The 16,722-nt window shown below is 46.3% G+C and overlaps 1 protein-coding gene across 1 annotated transcript in view; it reads right to left on the bottom strand.

The window, feature by feature from the left end:
* The window catches only part of TGM3 (transglutaminase 3), a 44,543-nt gene that overhangs the window by 18,322 nt on the left and 9,499 nt on the right, over positions 1-16,722 (bottom strand). Inside the window, exons 2-7 of the mRNA XM_049869301.1 lie at positions 12,728-12,895; positions 12,202-12,429; positions 11,468-11,586; positions 9,919-10,047; positions 5,803-5,980; positions 5,557-5,692 (exon numbers count right to left, since the gene is read on the bottom strand). Coding sequence (XP_049725258.1) covers positions 5,557-5,692; positions 5,803-5,980; positions 9,919-10,047; positions 11,468-11,586; positions 12,202-12,429; positions 12,728-12,895 — 958 coding nt within the window. The remainder of the gene's footprint in view (positions 1-5,556; positions 5,693-5,802; positions 5,981-9,918; positions 10,048-11,467; positions 11,587-12,201; positions 12,430-12,727; positions 12,896-16,722) is intronic.

Here is a 16,722-nt window from a genome sequence, read left to right as displayed (position 1 = left end):
AATGATCTTCAGACACGCCCACAAAGTGTCTTTTGGAATGGGTCTTTGAGGACGGTTAGAATCCACTGAGGAGAAGGTGGGGGTGTATGGGAGGACGGTGCTGGGGGGCGACAGAGGCACGGGAGGGATGAGAAAGTGGCAAGAACACCACGTTTCACATCCATTTTGTTCCTGGCAGAGAAACCTAGGGGAAGGGCAGGTTGGTTAAAAATTGGTAAGTAGCTGTGTTTTAATACTTATTTGCAAGCCAAGAATTTGTAACAGAGCAAATAACAAATACACCCTGGTTCCTCCCTGATTTGGAAGCCAGCTACTTCGTACACACACAGTTTTTGGAAAGTGTGTACCTTTCAAATGTCCAAAGGTATCATCATGGAAATTCTGGTTTGGGTTTCTGATTGTGTGCCACACACCCCCCACCGCAGCCTTGGGGTTCTGTTTTTGTCTTGAGGGTTTCAGGAGTAGGAGCTGAGAAGAGACAGCTGTAGGCCTCAGAACTACCTCCTATCTCCCTCCACTCATGTTAATTCTAATGCAGTATTTGAAGTTGGTAAATGGCTTCCCTGGAGCCCTGGTGGTGCAGTGGTTAAGAGTTTGGCTGCTAACCAAAAAGTCGGCAGTTTGAATCCACCAGCCACTCTGAGGCAGTTCTATTCTGTCCTTCAGGGTCGCGATCGGTCGGAACCGACCTTATAGCAACAGGTTTTTTGGTAGAGACAGCAACTGAGTTAAGCTTACCTTTGAATTCATAGCCTTGATTGAATTCATGCTCAGAGTCTGAAGACTCTACCCAGAAGGTGTCCCCAAGCCCCAGCCCTTCCACTGGTCAACTCCTATTTGTCTTCCCAAACATACTTCAGATATTTGTTGTTGTTGTTGTTAGCTGCTGCTGAGTTGGCCCAGAGTCATGGAGACCTCATGCGCAATAGAACACTGCCTGGTCCTGCACCCTCCCCATGCTCGGTTGGGGATTAGACCATTATGATCCATAGGGTTTTCATTGCCTGATTTTTCAGAAGTAGATCACCAGGCCTTTCTTCCTAGTCTATCTTAACCCGGAAGCTCCACTGAAACCTGTTCAGCATCATAACAACATGCAAGCCTCCACCGAGAGACGAGTGGTGGCTGAGCTTGAGACGCATTGGCCAGGAATTGATCCCAGGCCTCCCACACAGGGAACAAGAATTCTACCACTGAACCACCGCTGCCCCCAGTTCAGATAGACCTCCGCCAAAAAGTCTTTTCCAACACGCCCAGAAATCATCAACCTTACAGCTGTGCTACCTCTGAGATTTTACTCCTTCTATTCCATAACTACCCATCTGTTTAAGCAGCTGTGAGCTCAGCCAGCATAGTTTCTGCATCTGGCTCCTCACGATGCCTGGCGCAGGGTCTGACCCCTGGCATGTGTTCAGTCATGTTTGCTGAACCGAACTGTCCCGTGACCTAGGCACTCTTGGAGCTTTGGTTTCCACACTGTGAGTCTGAGCGAGTCACTTTAGGTACACTGGGGGCTGGCTGAGTATTAGCAGTGGCAGCTCGTGTTCCCAGGCAAAGGCCAGGAGTCTCTATTAAGAGTCAGGGACTCAGGCGGAGGTGTGGGTACTGACAGTTCTTCTCCAGACACACTGGCCAACTTCACCTCCCTGGCCACGGGGCTGGGCAATCCCCGCTGTCTTCTACCCCGGAGCTCTGTGAAGCCTGGAAGTAAAGAATCAGGTCTGCAACTCTAAAAACTTGGGAATCAAGTCAAATGAATTAAGGAAATAATCCAGAGATGTCAAGATAAGGAAAACCTCGGCCAAACAGTTCCAGACCATTTGGTCGCTGTTTCGTGGCAAAGCAGGCCCTGGAGACCACCTTTAGAATGGTCCAGAATGAAATAAGCATTGAAACAAAGCTCCCCCAAAGTTCCATGATTCTGAAAAATTGAATACTCTGGAGCCTTGTGCCTCTTAGGCCAAACCATTGGCGTGAGCAGAATAGTTTAAAAGAAAATTTACCCCAATAGATGTCATGAGTGTGATAAAAAGAAAGACCTGGAAAAAATTGCTGAGATCCCCTGATCTGTCCCTTCATTTTACAGATGAGAAACTGAGGCACAGAGAAGTTAAGGGACTTCTGTGAAGTTACACATTTGAGGGTCTAAATGTCTCTAGCTATTTGCCCTTAGACGAATCACTTCTCTCTGGGCTCTGTTTTCTCATCTGTAAAATGAACAGGGATCCCTCTAAGGTCTCATCCAGCACTACAGCTCTTTGACTTGGTAAAGTCCCATTGAAGGAGACCTATGTTCCACCTCTAGTGTGAACACTAATTCAAGATGTGACTTTGGGCAAGTCATTTCTCTTCACTGAGCCTCTGAGACAATGTTTCGTGGTGTTTGCTTGCCTAAGTGTGAACTAAAGAACACCAGGCTATCTGCTTCAATGAGTTCTCAAGTGATCCTTTCATCCAACCCCTGAATGGGTAGCACACAACCTAACCAGAGCCCTGGATGGGGTCCAGCCAACCCCCTCTGAGAAATTTCAAGGTAGGAGCTGCCATATTTCTCAAACATCAGTCAATAGTAACTTTCTCTGGTGTCTCTATGATGCTGTACAGCTTACAAAGCTTTATCTATAGTTCACAAAGCTGCCTGGGGTTCAAATCCTAGCTCCACTAGCTTCTAGTTATGGGACTCTGAGTAAATTATTCAATCTTTCTGTGCCTTGGGTTCCTCGACTCTAAGATGGGATGGTAATAATAGTGCCTACCTCATCATTTGTGAAGTGTGCAACCTGTAAGCACTGTGAACAGTACCTGGCACAGAGTGATTGCTCAGTAAATCATTAGTTGCTGCTGCCATTATTATAAAGTACTTTCAGATGCTTGATGTCACTTGCTCCTCACATTGTATTATTTCAGGCAAATCTGGACAAGGTTATAAAGCTGTCAACATTTGGAACATGCAAAGGTTTTCTGTCCAAACCCAAATAGTATGGTGCTCAAATGTTCTTGTAATAGTAGGTTAGTAGTCTCACATACTTTGGATATATTAGTAGGAGGGACCAGTCCCTGGAGAAGGACAACATGCTTGGTAAAGTAGAGGGTTGGCTAAAAAGAGGAAGACCTTCAATGAGATGGATTGCCACAGTGGCTGCAGCAATGAGCTCAAGCATAACAATGATTGTGAGGGCGATGCAGGACTGGACAGCATTTCGTTCTGTTGTACGTACGGTTGCTACGAGTTGGAACTGACTTGAAGGCACCTAACAACAACAACGATTTCACTCTAGGCAGAAAACGATTCTTGGTTTAGCTCCCCCATGGGTGCAATTTATGTAAAGAAATGGAGTGATTCCCTTGGGAGGGGGAGCTGTCAGAGAAAAAGTGGGTGGGCTGAGGGCTGCAGTGAATCAAAAAATACAAGCTGCTAAGAGACTTAATGATCATCTGGTCTTACACTTCACTGATGGAGAAACTTGGGACCAGAAAGGTGGAGAGGCCTGCACAAGTCCCACAGCAACATGGTAGTGGGCCCATAGCACAGCTCAGGGCTTCCTGCCTCATACCATCCAGGGCTGTCTCCTCACCCACATCTGGTAGGGAATAGGGTGGGAATGACCATCAGCTCTCACTACTTTCTCAGAAGGGTTCAGAAAAGGTCGGCAAGGGTGAGAGGGTGAGGGGTGATGGGGACTTTCAGGAATAATCAGAGCTTTTGGGCCTGGCACCCTTCCACAAGGCCACAGAAATGGCAGTGGAACCACACTGGGATGTCTCCCTTGCCCACACTTGCAATGGTTATATATTTAGAATGAATTATTAAAATGACGTGGGATGGTAGCCTAAACTGGTAACCAAGAGACCTGGATTTTAATTCCACATTCAACTTAAAAACCCCATCTTCCTGCCTCCAAGAAGCCCCTTGGTGACTCCTTTCCTGAGTTCCCACTGTGCTTACTGTCTGAATCACACACCATCCTGTGTTGATAAGTGGCCTCTGCTAATGGCTTGTCTTCCCTCCCCAACAGCACAATAAATGCTTTAAGTAGAGGGACTGAGTCTTAAGCTTTCCAGTCTTCCCACAGTACCTAGTGTGCAGGATAATCACAGAAAGCCTACACCAAGAAGGACACCAAAGATCAGTCATCTCGTCCAACTCAGGCTGTCCCTTTGTGGAGGAAACTAATGTCAGGAATGGCACTGCCCCAACAACCAGAACAGGCTGCGATGGAATTTCAGACACAACAACAAAAGAAAAAAAGCCAAGGGGAGGAAAAGACACTCGTTTACAAGAAGCTGAAAGATAAAACATTGCCACAAGAAGCAATGTCCTTGGCAAGCTGTATACATGCCGATCAAGAAAGGAAGTCCTCAAATAAGATTTTGCTCCTCCATTAAATCCTGGAATCCATGTGATCTTGGGTGAATTATATAATCTTCATTCCCCTCAGAGGGTAAGGGATGCTTACGTTACGAAATTCAGCTTTCGGCACAGGGTTGTTGTTGATTTGTTTTGTAACAGCTTTTCCCCTTAATTTTTTTCTTTAATAATATTCCATTAGTTACACTAAGCACATTTCAGAAAAGTTGGACCTACTTATCTGGGAAGAGCAAATAATAAAGAATATTTTATATAGACTCTCTCAAAGTTAAGGAGCCTTGGTGGTGCCACAGTGAAGTGCTCAGCTGTTAACTGAAAGGTTGGGCGGTTAGAACCCATCAGCTGCTCCATAGGAGAAAGAAGTGGCAGTCAGCTTCCATAAAGATTACAACCTTGGAAAATCTATGGGGCAGTTCTACTCTGTCCTATGGGGTCGCTGTGTGTATATAATTATTTTCAGCTGCCATCTGGTAAAAGCCTGGCATCTGGTATAACCTTAAATAGCTGTAACAACATCTATTTTTATGTAATATACTGCTATAAACAGTTATAGATATATGTCTATAAGTTTTATATAACCTATTTCTAGTTGACATTCTATTATAAATTACATGTGTGGGTGTAAATGTGAATACAAATGCACATGGCATATTTATGGTTAGAAATATATATCCCAGTTCTATCTAAAGTTTCTTACTTTCACCTGAAATCTAGTATAAACTTCTAACTTTTCGTTCTATCAACAAAGGAATATAAAAAGTATATATGATAAGAGAAAATTTGTTTTTTTAAAATTCTCTTTAAGAAAGTCCGTTAAGTCATATGTGATGCCTGAAATGAGATAATTTTATATTTCTTGCTAGAAAAATCAATAGTATCAAATTTTATCTTCTAAAGTCGCATGGAGTCTAATGGACCCTATAAATCCAGGGCAGTTTTGCAGAGCCCCTGAGCCACACCCTTTACTGATGTCAGAGCGCTCAGCTGATGCCAGGCTAGAGCAGACCACCTGACTTTGCAGAATCCTGAGACGAGGTGGCTTTGGTCTTGCTAGATGACTAGTTGGCATTGCCAGCAACTCCATTCTAAACCATGCATTGACATGCTACTTGCCTCCAGGAGAATAAGGAGAGCAAGATGCTGCTCAGATTGGGTGATCTAGGTTCAGGGAAGGGTCAGATACTCACCATATGCTGTCACTGCCTCTGTCCAGAGGGTTTCCCCTGGGGTCATAGTACACATCCACACTGAGGTTTTGGTCTGTGTCATGAGCCGAGTTGAAGTTGGTGATCACTCGGGAGGGAATCCCAAGAGACCGCAATGCTGCAACAAGTCAAGATCAGTCTGAAGACTCAGGTCACAGTGGAGAGGGTAGCTTGGTTTACCACCTTGCTGCCCTCTGACCCAGTAAGGGAATATTACACCTGAGGTACCTGTATTGAGGGTTCCAGCAAAGACCCAGCACTGCCCATAGCGCACAGGCTTGAAGCTGGATCTTTTCCACTCCTTGAGGATCTCCACGCTGCCGTTCCAGTTCCTTGGGTCCCGGCCACCCGGGTAGCTGCCACTCCAATTCCCAGCAAGCACACCGTTGTCATCATTGCTGTTGATCTGGACAGAAAGCCCCCAAGTGAATCAACCCATACATTTCCCACAAAGAACAACTTGCAGAGTTCAAGGGGCAAGGTGTGGAGCTGAGGCAGGAAGCCAGGGAGCCACCAAGTGGGCTTGTCTGTGTCTTTCTAGGTGATTTGGGGATAATAATTGTAATAATATCCCTGTATATGGATCAACAAGGTCCCTGGGTGGCGCAAATGGTTTACACTGGATTGCCAGTCTAAAGGTTGGCAGTTTGAAGTCATCCAGAAAGAAAGGCCTGGTGACCTACATCTACATCCATAAAGATTATAGCTAAGAAAGCCCCATGGAGCAGTTTACTCTGTAGCACATGGAGCTGCCATGAGTCGGCATTGACTCGATGGCTACAGGTTTGGTTCTTATACGTACCAAAAAGTTTATGAATTTAAAAGTGCTCTGACTAATGAGCCACATTTGACTGTGGTTTGCCAGTGGCAAGGCAGGGCCTGAAATCCAGCTCGCAGAGGACTTCTTTTTTCTTTTTTATTGTGCTTTAAGTGAAAGTTTACAATTCAAGTCAGTTTCTCATACAAAAACTTATACACATATTGTTACGTGACCCTAGTTGCTCTCCCTATAATGTGACAGCACACTCCTCCCCTCCACCCTGTATTTCCCATGTTCATTCAACCAGCTCCTGTTCCCCTCTGTTTTCTCATCTCGGCTCCAGACTGGAGCTGCCCACATAACCTCATGTGCACACTCCTCACCAGTATCATTTTATTGTCTTATAGTCCAGTCTAATCTCTTTGTCTGAAGAGTTGGCTTCGGGACTGGTTTTAGTTTTGGGCTAGCAGAGAGTCCTGGGACCATGTCCTCTGGGCTTCTTCCAGGCTCATCAGACCACTAAGTGGTCTTTTTACTAAAATTTAAGATCTGCATCCCACTTTTCTCCTGCTCCATCAGGGATTTTCTGTTGTGTTCCCTGTCAGGGCAGTCAATAGTGGTAGTTAGGCACCATCTAGTTCTTCTGGTCTCAGGGTGATGCAGACTTGTAGAGAACTTCTTATAAGAGCTTGTAGACTGTCACAGACAACTGACTTGGATGTCCATGGTTTAGAACTCTCTTTTGGTGTACTGTTCTTCTAAAAAGATTACTTTAGCAACTAACTCCTTCTTGGAAAGAATAAAGATAGAATATTGCTTTTCCTTCTATCATGCATTCATTTACTTTAGGGCATGGTTCTAATACAAGTAGCATAACCATGACCATTGAAAAAGAGCACAGGACTAGGAGTCATTGTCTTTTAGAGACACATATTGAAATACAGGTGAAATGATATAATGTCTGAGATTTATCAACTAGTCTGTTGGGGGGATTGGTTAGAGATGAAGCAAGACTGGCCTTGAGTTGGTAATTGCTGAAGTTGGGTGATAGGTACATAGGAATTTATTATGCTTTTCTCTCTACTTCTGTATATGTCTGAACTCTTCCATAATCCAAAGTTAAAAGGGAAAGAGAAGGAGGATCCTGGGCTGCAAGCCTAGCCTTGCCTCTTATTAGCTCAGTGATCCTGGGCAAGTCAGTTCACCTCTCGGGACCTTAGTTCTTGATTTTCCAACACAGGGAAGGTTAGAAAAAATGAATGCTAAAGTTTTAAGGTGTCTTCCAGCAGTCAAGTGTTCAGTGTACAGAATTTTGCCATTTATTCCAAATGTACAAGAGACTGGATGGTGGTTTCCAAGGGCCCCCCGGCTCTGAGAGCCATGATTTCTTCTCCCTCTCTTTGGGGGGGTGGTCTGCAAGTAGCATGGCTGTAAGAATGGGCTTGTCCAGGCCAGCCTAGCCTTCCCTGCCGGCCCTCATCCAGTCGGGGAGCTCTGCACCCCTTCCTGGGAGGACCAGGGCTGGCAGGTTCACGGAGGATGGGGCCACTCCCAAGAGGGAAGATGGTGCAGCCCCTCCCCATCTCCTGAATCACCAGCGCTCTAGCCACCATGGTGGTAATCAGGAGGTCATCTCCGGCTGAAAGCTGAGCATTTCAAAGCCTTGCACAAGCCATAATTAGCTCAGGGCCCAGCCCAGCCAGGAGGTCTGCAGAGATCATGGGGAGGTACAGCTGAGGAAACTGGCACAGAGATAAAACGGTTGGCCCGAGGGTGCACGAGTCAGCAGCTGCAGGAGCCAGCAGCCTCACCCGATCTCTCCTGGCTGGGAAGGCTCAGCCTCAGAAGTTGCTCAGCTTAACTTCCCCCCTGCCCTGACTTTAAGCTCACCCCTCCCAGACCACTAGGTTTTCAATCTATCTGGATTTTGAGATTCGGTTTAAGCTCCACTTCCTCTCCCTACACTCCTGGGCTGCTCTAGTCCTCACCTATCTCCTCACTGCCGCCAATTTCCCTGCACCTACCCCACGCCCACGCCTGTTGTTGTTAATTGCTGTCTAGTTGGCTCCTGACTTATGGCTACCCCATGTGCTGTGGAACAAGATGCTGCCCCATCCTGCACCATCCCCATGATCGGTTTCGGATGAGACCATTGTGATGCACTGGCTGATTTTTACAGAAGTAGATCCCCAAGCCTTTCTTCCTAGTCTCTCTTCGTCTGGAAGCTCTGCTGACACGGGTAGTGGCTATGCTTGCGGTGCCTCCGCCGGAAATTGAACACAGGTCTCCCGCATGGAAGGCGAGAATTTTACCACTGAACCGCCACTGCCCTCGCCCGACCCCTACCCCATTCCTTCCCATTGAGGGCTCGTTTAAGACTCATCTGGTGCGCGAAGCCCTTTCTGATTACCCCCCAGATATTTATCGTGCAGTCTAAAGGTTGTCCAAATTTCTAACCGTGTAACAAATTCATTAGCTTGGAAATTATCTAACTCCAAAGTGAAGAGACCTAGACATGACTAGTTCATTAATCACTTATTTACCTTATTTTAAAAGACAAAAAATAAAATAAAAGACATGTCTGAGTAATTATTTAGTTTCAAAGTGTTAAAGTTAAAGAAGTGTCCTGGACTTTCCATTTTTAACTTGTAACTTGGTCCCTGTTTGGAGGCTTTTTGGTGGCTCCGTTCTCTCTGCACACTGGGTGCAGCGATGGGCTCCTCTGGGGACTGTTTGCAGGTATAGGACAGGCCCCTCTCACGTGGATGGCTGGGGTGAGTGGAAAGAGGCCCAGGGCAGGCAGCTCAAGGCCTGGCTGTGTGGCTGTGTGGCTGTGACAAGTCACTTCAGTTCCTTGGGCTTTGGTTCTTCATCTAGATAAAGAGTGGGCTGGCCTGGTGCCCTCCCATCCTGACACCTAGCACTCTGTGCTGTAGAGATGGATCAAAACTAAGGCGCTCAACACTGTGGTTCTCTAGGCACTTGCCTTCTTTCCCAGGATGTCCAGCAATGCAATGGGTCTCAGCTCTGCTTCCTCCTGTCCCTGGGGGCACCAAAGGACAAGTTCCCCCAGCATCTCTGAAAGGCCTTCCAACACAGTGGAAAGGGCATGGGTTTTGAAGCCAGGCAGACCCGGATCCTGTTCTCCCCCTGCCACTCATTCCCTGTGCATCTTGGGCAAGTCCTTGAATTTAGAGGTGCTTCACAATCCAAGTTTGCAAAACGGGGATGATAATAGCTACCAACTATATTTTGTGAGGAGTCCCAGGGTGGTGCGAACAGTTAACGCACTTGGCTGCTAACCGAAAAGTTGGAGGCTTGAGTCCACCTAGAGGTGCCTTGGAAGAAAGGCCTGGTGATCTACTTCCAAAAAATCAGGCATTGAAAACCCTATGGAGCACAGTTCAGCTCTGACACACATGGGGTCACCACGAGTCAGAACTGACTTGATAGCAACTGGTTGTGGCATTGGTATTTTGCGAGAAGGCTTCAGTGAGATGACGTGTGTAAAGAGTGCAAGTAATTAACCCATCGTTGGTGTTCAATAAATGACAGCTAGTTATTATCATTTGCCTGTTACTCACCATTGCACTGAGCACCCGGCCAACATATTTGGGGTCATTTCTCTGGGCCACGTCATTAGCGGGGTCACGGCGGAAATTCAGACTTTTATCGAGGATCGAGAGGCAAATGCTCAGAATATCCTGCTCAAACTGTTAAAAAATGGGACCTGATGTTAGAATGAAAGAAATGATAAGTGGTCTAGGCTAATCAAGGGTACGAGGCCCACACTAATGAGAGCCATAGGAATTGTCGGGGTCCTTCCACCCTTTGGCCTCCAGAACCAAGTAGAGCAACCAAGGAACAGCCACCACACCCAGCCATCAGCCCTGCTCACTCATCCGGTGCTTTCTGGATACACAAGGCACCGAGCTGACCCCTCCAAAGTGAGCAGCAGGGAGCAGGGCACAGGCTGATTCCCTCACTGCCACAGACTCTGGAGCAAATTGCTGAGCCTGTCTGGGCCTCGGTCTCCCCATCTGTAAAATGAGGGATTGGGCCATGCCGATCCCAGAGTTTCCTTCTGGCTCTGACAGTCTGTGATCTTGAGCACGTTATTTAGACTCCTGGGGCACTAGCTATAAAATATCCTGCTTAAAGAGGTATTTGAAACCATTTTCACAAAATGAAGCTTTTAAGTCAGCGCTTCTCAAACCAAGGTCTAATCCCAGAAGGCCAAGCACCGTCTTGCCTTAGGGCCTTTACATTTGCTGTTCTTTCTGTCTGGAATGCTTTTCCCTGAGCTATCTCTATGGCTTCCTCTCTCACCTCCTTCAGATCTCTGCTTAAATGTCTCTTCCTAAGAGAGACTTTCCCTGACCACTATATTGAAATCAGCCCCCCTTTCATTCCTAGGTGTACTCTGTAGCCTTCTATCTTCTTCCTTCCTTCCAATGACATTTGACCTCTGTAGAATAGAAAACAGAAGAATTGGTCTGGCTAACTATAGGACAGGTTCTAGGGAAGGGCAGAGCATGCACCTGCCCCCCCCCCCTCCCCGGTTACCCAAGGCACCTCATCTGAAGTATTTTATTCTATGCCTGCATTTATCTGTTGGGAAAAAGAAAAGGTGTAGAGAATCCCTGAAAGTTTTCTAAGCTGAGCAAACCAGGGAAACATGGGAACTCAGATGGGGGATGGGGTAATAAAGGACCAAGAGGCTATGGCTTTGAAAGACCTAGTGTACACAAGAAGTTTCACCACACTTTTATATGGGATAAAAAACAGAAACCAAATCTACTTTCATTCTGTCCTGAGTGCCTCTACTGGGCCTTATATTTATTTGTGTGATATGGCACCAATTATACTTCGTTGCACAAATTCAGTTATAGGTCTGTCTTGCCCACTACATGGTGAGCTCCTTAAGGACAGCAATTCTGTCTTATTCCTCTCTTGCTTCCTTAGCATGCAGCCTGGACCCTGGTACATGGTATGTGGCCAATAAAGACTTCTGAATGAATAGAAAGGCAGGAAGAGGGACAAATGGGAGACTTTCTGCCTGTCTATGGGGCCAGCTGCTGAGCTCCTTGGGTAACAGGGACATGGCCCCCAGGTTCCTTATGATCCTTTTACCTGTCCAAAGTTCCAGCCAACCATGCTAATGCGATTTGTGCTTCCCACATAGATGATGCCGGCATCTTGTTGAACGTACTCCTCTCTCTCAGCAGCATTACTCATAAAGACATCATCCGCTATTTGACACAAAAATCAGATAATAGAAACTAGAATCTTACAGAGCACTAGAGAGATCAGTCCTCCTCCCACTCCTTAGGACTGGGCTGGGGGCTGGAGCAAGCCCCACCTCAGCCCTTTCCTCAATCTCTACCTAGGAATATAGCATTGGGCTGTGCTGTCCCAACTCAAACTGTGGAAATGCTGAGCTGGAAAAAGAAGCTGAGATGACCTGAGAGTCTAAAAATGAGACCTCAGGGATGACAAACTTGTTCACTGCAGATGCCCCTTCAGGAAGGCAGCTATCTCCTTGTGTAGAATTGTACTCTGGCTGTTGCCTCTTGTAATTATACCATGATATTTTTTTTTATGCCAGTTGTTAGCGCTCACAAGATCCTCACAATAGCCCTAGAGGAGATAGCAGAAAATCCATTGAAAGGTGAAGAATCTGAGGCTCCTCTTGGTCAAGTGACTGCCCAGAGTGACAGAGCTGGTAAGTGGCAGAGCTGGGAAGCAAACCCATGGCTTTTGAGTTCTAGCTCCTGTGCTCTTTCCATAGCCCACAAACTTTCCCTACTCTCTTCCATGGACTCTGCTTAGTTGGTGGCTGGGAGTGTGGGTGGTTAGATGCCTACCTTGAAGCCAGGGATTAAAGAGGAGTATGAACGTTCCAAGTTGCCCAGAGAAGAAGGAGCTCTGAAGGCTCAGCGTGTACCGTCCTATGGGTGCGTTGGCAGGACTGGAGATGCTGATGGTCAGAGTGTTGCCCCGGTTGGCCTGGAGCTCCGCACTCCAGCCACCACTTTTTCCATTGGAGAGTTGAAACACAGCCTTCGTCTTGGCAGACTCTGAGGGGTTAGGCCCTGTCAAAGAAGATAGAGAATCATGAAAACCAGGGGTGCTGGCCAGACTGTGGGCAGAGATAAGGTTCTAATATAACCCATGAGAGAAGACATCCAATGAACACCACATGATGTCACTGGAATCAACTTGAGGGACCATGTAGGTCAAATCTCTCTTGATTTGGAAATGTGACTCTTCAGCAACTTTCCCAAAGGCGGAGCTGGGCTGTAGCCCAAGGCCCAGTGACCCTAGTAATACCACCACCAGCTGGATATGCCCTCCCAAGGGCTACTTATAGATGAGATGGATAGCAGGTACCTGTGGAGACTGTGAACGTCAGATTTTGTCCAGAGCCCACATTTTCCCGGAAGCCCAATGAGACTGTGAAGAGTTGGCCTCTCCGCAAGATCAGTTCCGGGCTGTAGAACTTGTCTGTGTGATGCGCTTGCCGGTTGGAGGACACGTTCCAGTTCATAGAAGTCAGTTCTAAAGTTGTGAGACAGAAAAGAGGACCTGTAGTCCTGGGAGGCAAGGAATGGTGGCACGGAGAAACGGCATAGGTGAACAAAGGAACATGTTTTGAGGAGGGGGTAGTCAGAGCAGAGCCAAACTGCTAGGAGGAATCACATTAAAAACCAAAGACTTTGATGCTGCATAGCAAGAACTTCACAACTTGTTCCCATTCAATCTTTCCAGACTCATACTTCCTAACTCCTATAACCTAAGCTTACAGAAAATACTCTGCCCTTTTAAGCAGTTGAACTTCTGCACACACTTCCCATTGCTGAGAATGCCTTCACCCCCCACACCTGGTGAACCATCACTCAGCCTTTGAGAAACAGCCCCAATGCTCAGTGAAGCTTTATCCAACCAATCAGGAGAACTAGTTCTTCTCATCTGTGCAGCCAGAGAAGTTCCAGGGTAGTGCAAATGGTTGACACACTTGTTAACGCACTATGTTACTGGAAGCTGTACCACCGATATTTCCAATACCATGCCATCCATGGTGGACAGGTTTCGGTGAAGCTTCCAGGCTAAGACAGACTAGTAAGAAAGGCCTGGTGATCTACTTCTGAAAACCTTATGTATCACAACAGAACACTTTCTGACTTGCTTGCTTTGGACACATGATCACGAGGGATCAACTGCTAGAGGAGGACATCACGTTTGGTGAAGTAGAGGGCCAGCAAGGGTGAGGGAGACCCTCGGTGACGTGGATTGGCACAATAGCTGCAATCATGGACTCAAACATGCCTGGCCATCATTAGGGTGACACAGGACTGGGCAATGTTTTGTTCTATTGTACAAATGGTTGCCATGAGTTATAGTCAACTTGACAGTATCTAGCTGTCTATCTATCCAACTACCTGTCTATCTCACCTTCTTATTATGAAATGCACAGGATTGTGGAGGTGATTGAGCTAAACTGAGAAGGAATTATGAGAAATATATGACTATGAGAGGCTATCCTAGAGAAACCTTTTGAGAAATTTTATTCCTTCAAGTTATATTTGAGATGTTACATCACCCATCCCTCTGGAAACCAAACTGGTCCGTCTTTGCATTGAGGCTACACTACTGATGGGAGTGTGATGGGATGTCCTACTGCCAGTCACAGCTCTCCTTTATACATGTATAAACAACATGCCTCATCAGAACATGCCTTCTTGATCTTTATAATCTGATGCCTATCACATTGCCTGACTCGTATTAGGAGCCTAGATGAATAAATAAATGAAAAATAAATGAATGAACAAATAAAAAAACAAATGTCATGCAATGGCCTTCGTGACTATAGTTCAAAATTTAGTTCATAAAAAAAAGTGACTATGGGGTATTCATTCAATAAACATACATAGGGTACCCAAAGGAATGAACAAATCAGTCTCAGAAGAAACACAACGAGGATTCTCCTTAGAAGTGAGGATGGTGAGATTTTGGCTTGCTTACTTTGGGCACATCATCAGGAAAGATCAACCACTAGTAAAGGACTTCATATTTGGTAAAGTGGAGAGGCAGTGAAAATAAAGGAAGCCTGAATGAGATGGACTGGCACAGTAACCACAACAATGAACTCAAACATACAACGATCATGAAGATGGTACAGGATCTGGCGACATTTTGTTCTGTTATACATAAGGTCACCAGGAGTTGGAGCCAATGCCATGGCAACTACCAACAACAAACTATTTGTAGGATACTGTGTTAGTCACAGGTTGGGGGTGTCAAAATGTATGAAATGTAGTTTTAACTTTCACAGAGCTTCAGCAAGTGGGAAAGACAAGCATAACCGATGAGGCGTTATGGACCTGGGTAAAGCCAGTTTGCCCACTGAACAGTGCACGAGCGATCCCGGCATAAAGGAATCGCACTCAGCTGTATGGATAAGGAAAAACCTCACTGAAAATGTCTAGCTGAGCCTTGGCAGAAGAGGGAATTGTGACAGGTACAAGAAGGGCAGAATGCATTCCAGATAACGGGACGAGAGGTCTCAAAGGCACAGAGAACAGGAATCTCATCTGGCTCGAGAAGAGAGTGCACAGGAGAAGAGAGAATGGTGAGAGGGAGAGACTGTGGCTCCAGGGCAGGACTGGAGAGAGGAGATTCCATGGCAGCAGCAAACTGGGCAGAGGCTCTCCTGGGTAAAACACAGAATCCCTGCGGTGAGGAACCAGACCCTGCTACTGGAGAGAGGGCCTCAGGGGTGACTTGCCACTACCTCAAGGGTACTAAACATTTATTCATTTGCATACCCATTCATTTAACAAACAGTTATTGAAGGAATAAATTAATAAGCTTTTATACAAACTCAGGGAAAATAAACATTCATTCATTCAACAAGTATTTACTGAATAAAAAGGCAGAGATAGCAGGAGGGAAGAAGAAAGATGAACACTCTTGTATAAGCTCACAAATACTGGATGGAGGCAGCCCAGATCTTAGACACTCTGGCAAACATTGAGCTCTGTAGCTGCTTACATATAGCTGGGCTGCTAGATGCTGGGTTTCTAGGGCAATGGCTCCTAACTCTTTTAACTCCTGCCTTCTACCAACCTTGTTCACTACCTTCTGTGCATCCTGGCCAGTTGAGATTTGGTAGACCCTTACTCTCTGTGGGAAACTCTGGTGGTGTAGTGGTTAAGTGCTACGGCTGCTAACCAAAAGGTTGGCAGTTCAAATCTGCCAGGCGCTCCTTGGAAACTCTATGGGGCGGTTCTACTCTGTCCTATAGGCTCGCTATGAGTCGGAATCGACTCAACGGCAGTGGGTTTTACTCTCTGTGTGAGGGCACTTTAAAAATTGAGGCCCTTGGCATGACTGAAATGGCTGACAGAAGGGTCCGAGGTGGGCTCCATCTTGTCTTAAACTTTCACTTCCATTTTCAGAATACTTGCACCCCCCCTTCCCCATTAATTCTCTCCCCTTGCATACACAAAAATGTGCTTCTACTTGTTTAAGGTTATTGGAAAGAATTCCTTCATGAACATCTTAGATAATTCTCAGGGAAAACTAATTGTGTGAGCTGGCTTCAGGAAGCCTATGTTAGAAAAGAGACCAGCTAACAAAGTAAAACTAACTTGTGATTATCTTGTGACCCATTCACAACCTCCAGACCTATGTGACTGTGGGCACATACTCCCTTCCGCGTTTTACTGTATGAAAAGCTCACCTCTTTTCCAATGAATTGGAACACTTTGTGAAACCCCCACATTGTGTAACCCAGCTTGAGCACTAAACTCTCTGCTTTCACTTCTAACAGAGTGCAAGATCTGTATTGTGCTTTGACATCTCTGTCACTTGCTTTAGAAAAAAGAAGAGCTCTGTGGAATACATGGGTTCAGACCACATGAGTCTCCCCAGAGATTTCCCACCCTCACCCCCATCCAAAAGAATGCATGCCCTTCTCCTCTAGGTGAAGCTCACTATTCTAGACCATAAGCTCTTTAAGAGCAGAAAGCACGTCTCCAGGCAACCTTCTGCCAAGCACAGGAGTGAGGAAAGAGGGAGGGGGGATGTCACATCTGTACCCCCTCCAACAGGCCCAGATTCTTGTCTGCTTTACAGAAGGCTATGCACTACTGGAGCCCCTGGGTGGTACAGTTGTTTTCTTATGCACTGTTTGCTGTAGCTGTGTCAATGGTAGAGGCCTTACCCTTTAATCCTAGAGACCAGTGGCTTGTCCTTAGGGAGAATGACTAAGACTGAGCTCCAGGATACCCCACCTGCCAAGACACTGTCCCTTCCACCAGGGTTTGGCCTATCCAAAGGAGATAGAGGGGGCACTTTACATGCCTCGGCGAAGTCGGGGGTGA

This window comes from Elephas maximus, chromosome 25, assembly GCF_024166365.1.
Source record: "Elephas maximus indicus isolate mEleMax1 chromosome 25, mEleMax1 primary haplotype, whole genome shotgun sequence".
Taxonomy (NCBI): domain Eukaryota; kingdom Metazoa; phylum Chordata; class Mammalia; order Proboscidea; family Elephantidae; genus Elephas; species Elephas maximus.
The sequence above is the reverse complement of the archived record's forward strand: the minus strand, read 5'-3'. Positions and strand labels throughout refer to the sequence as shown.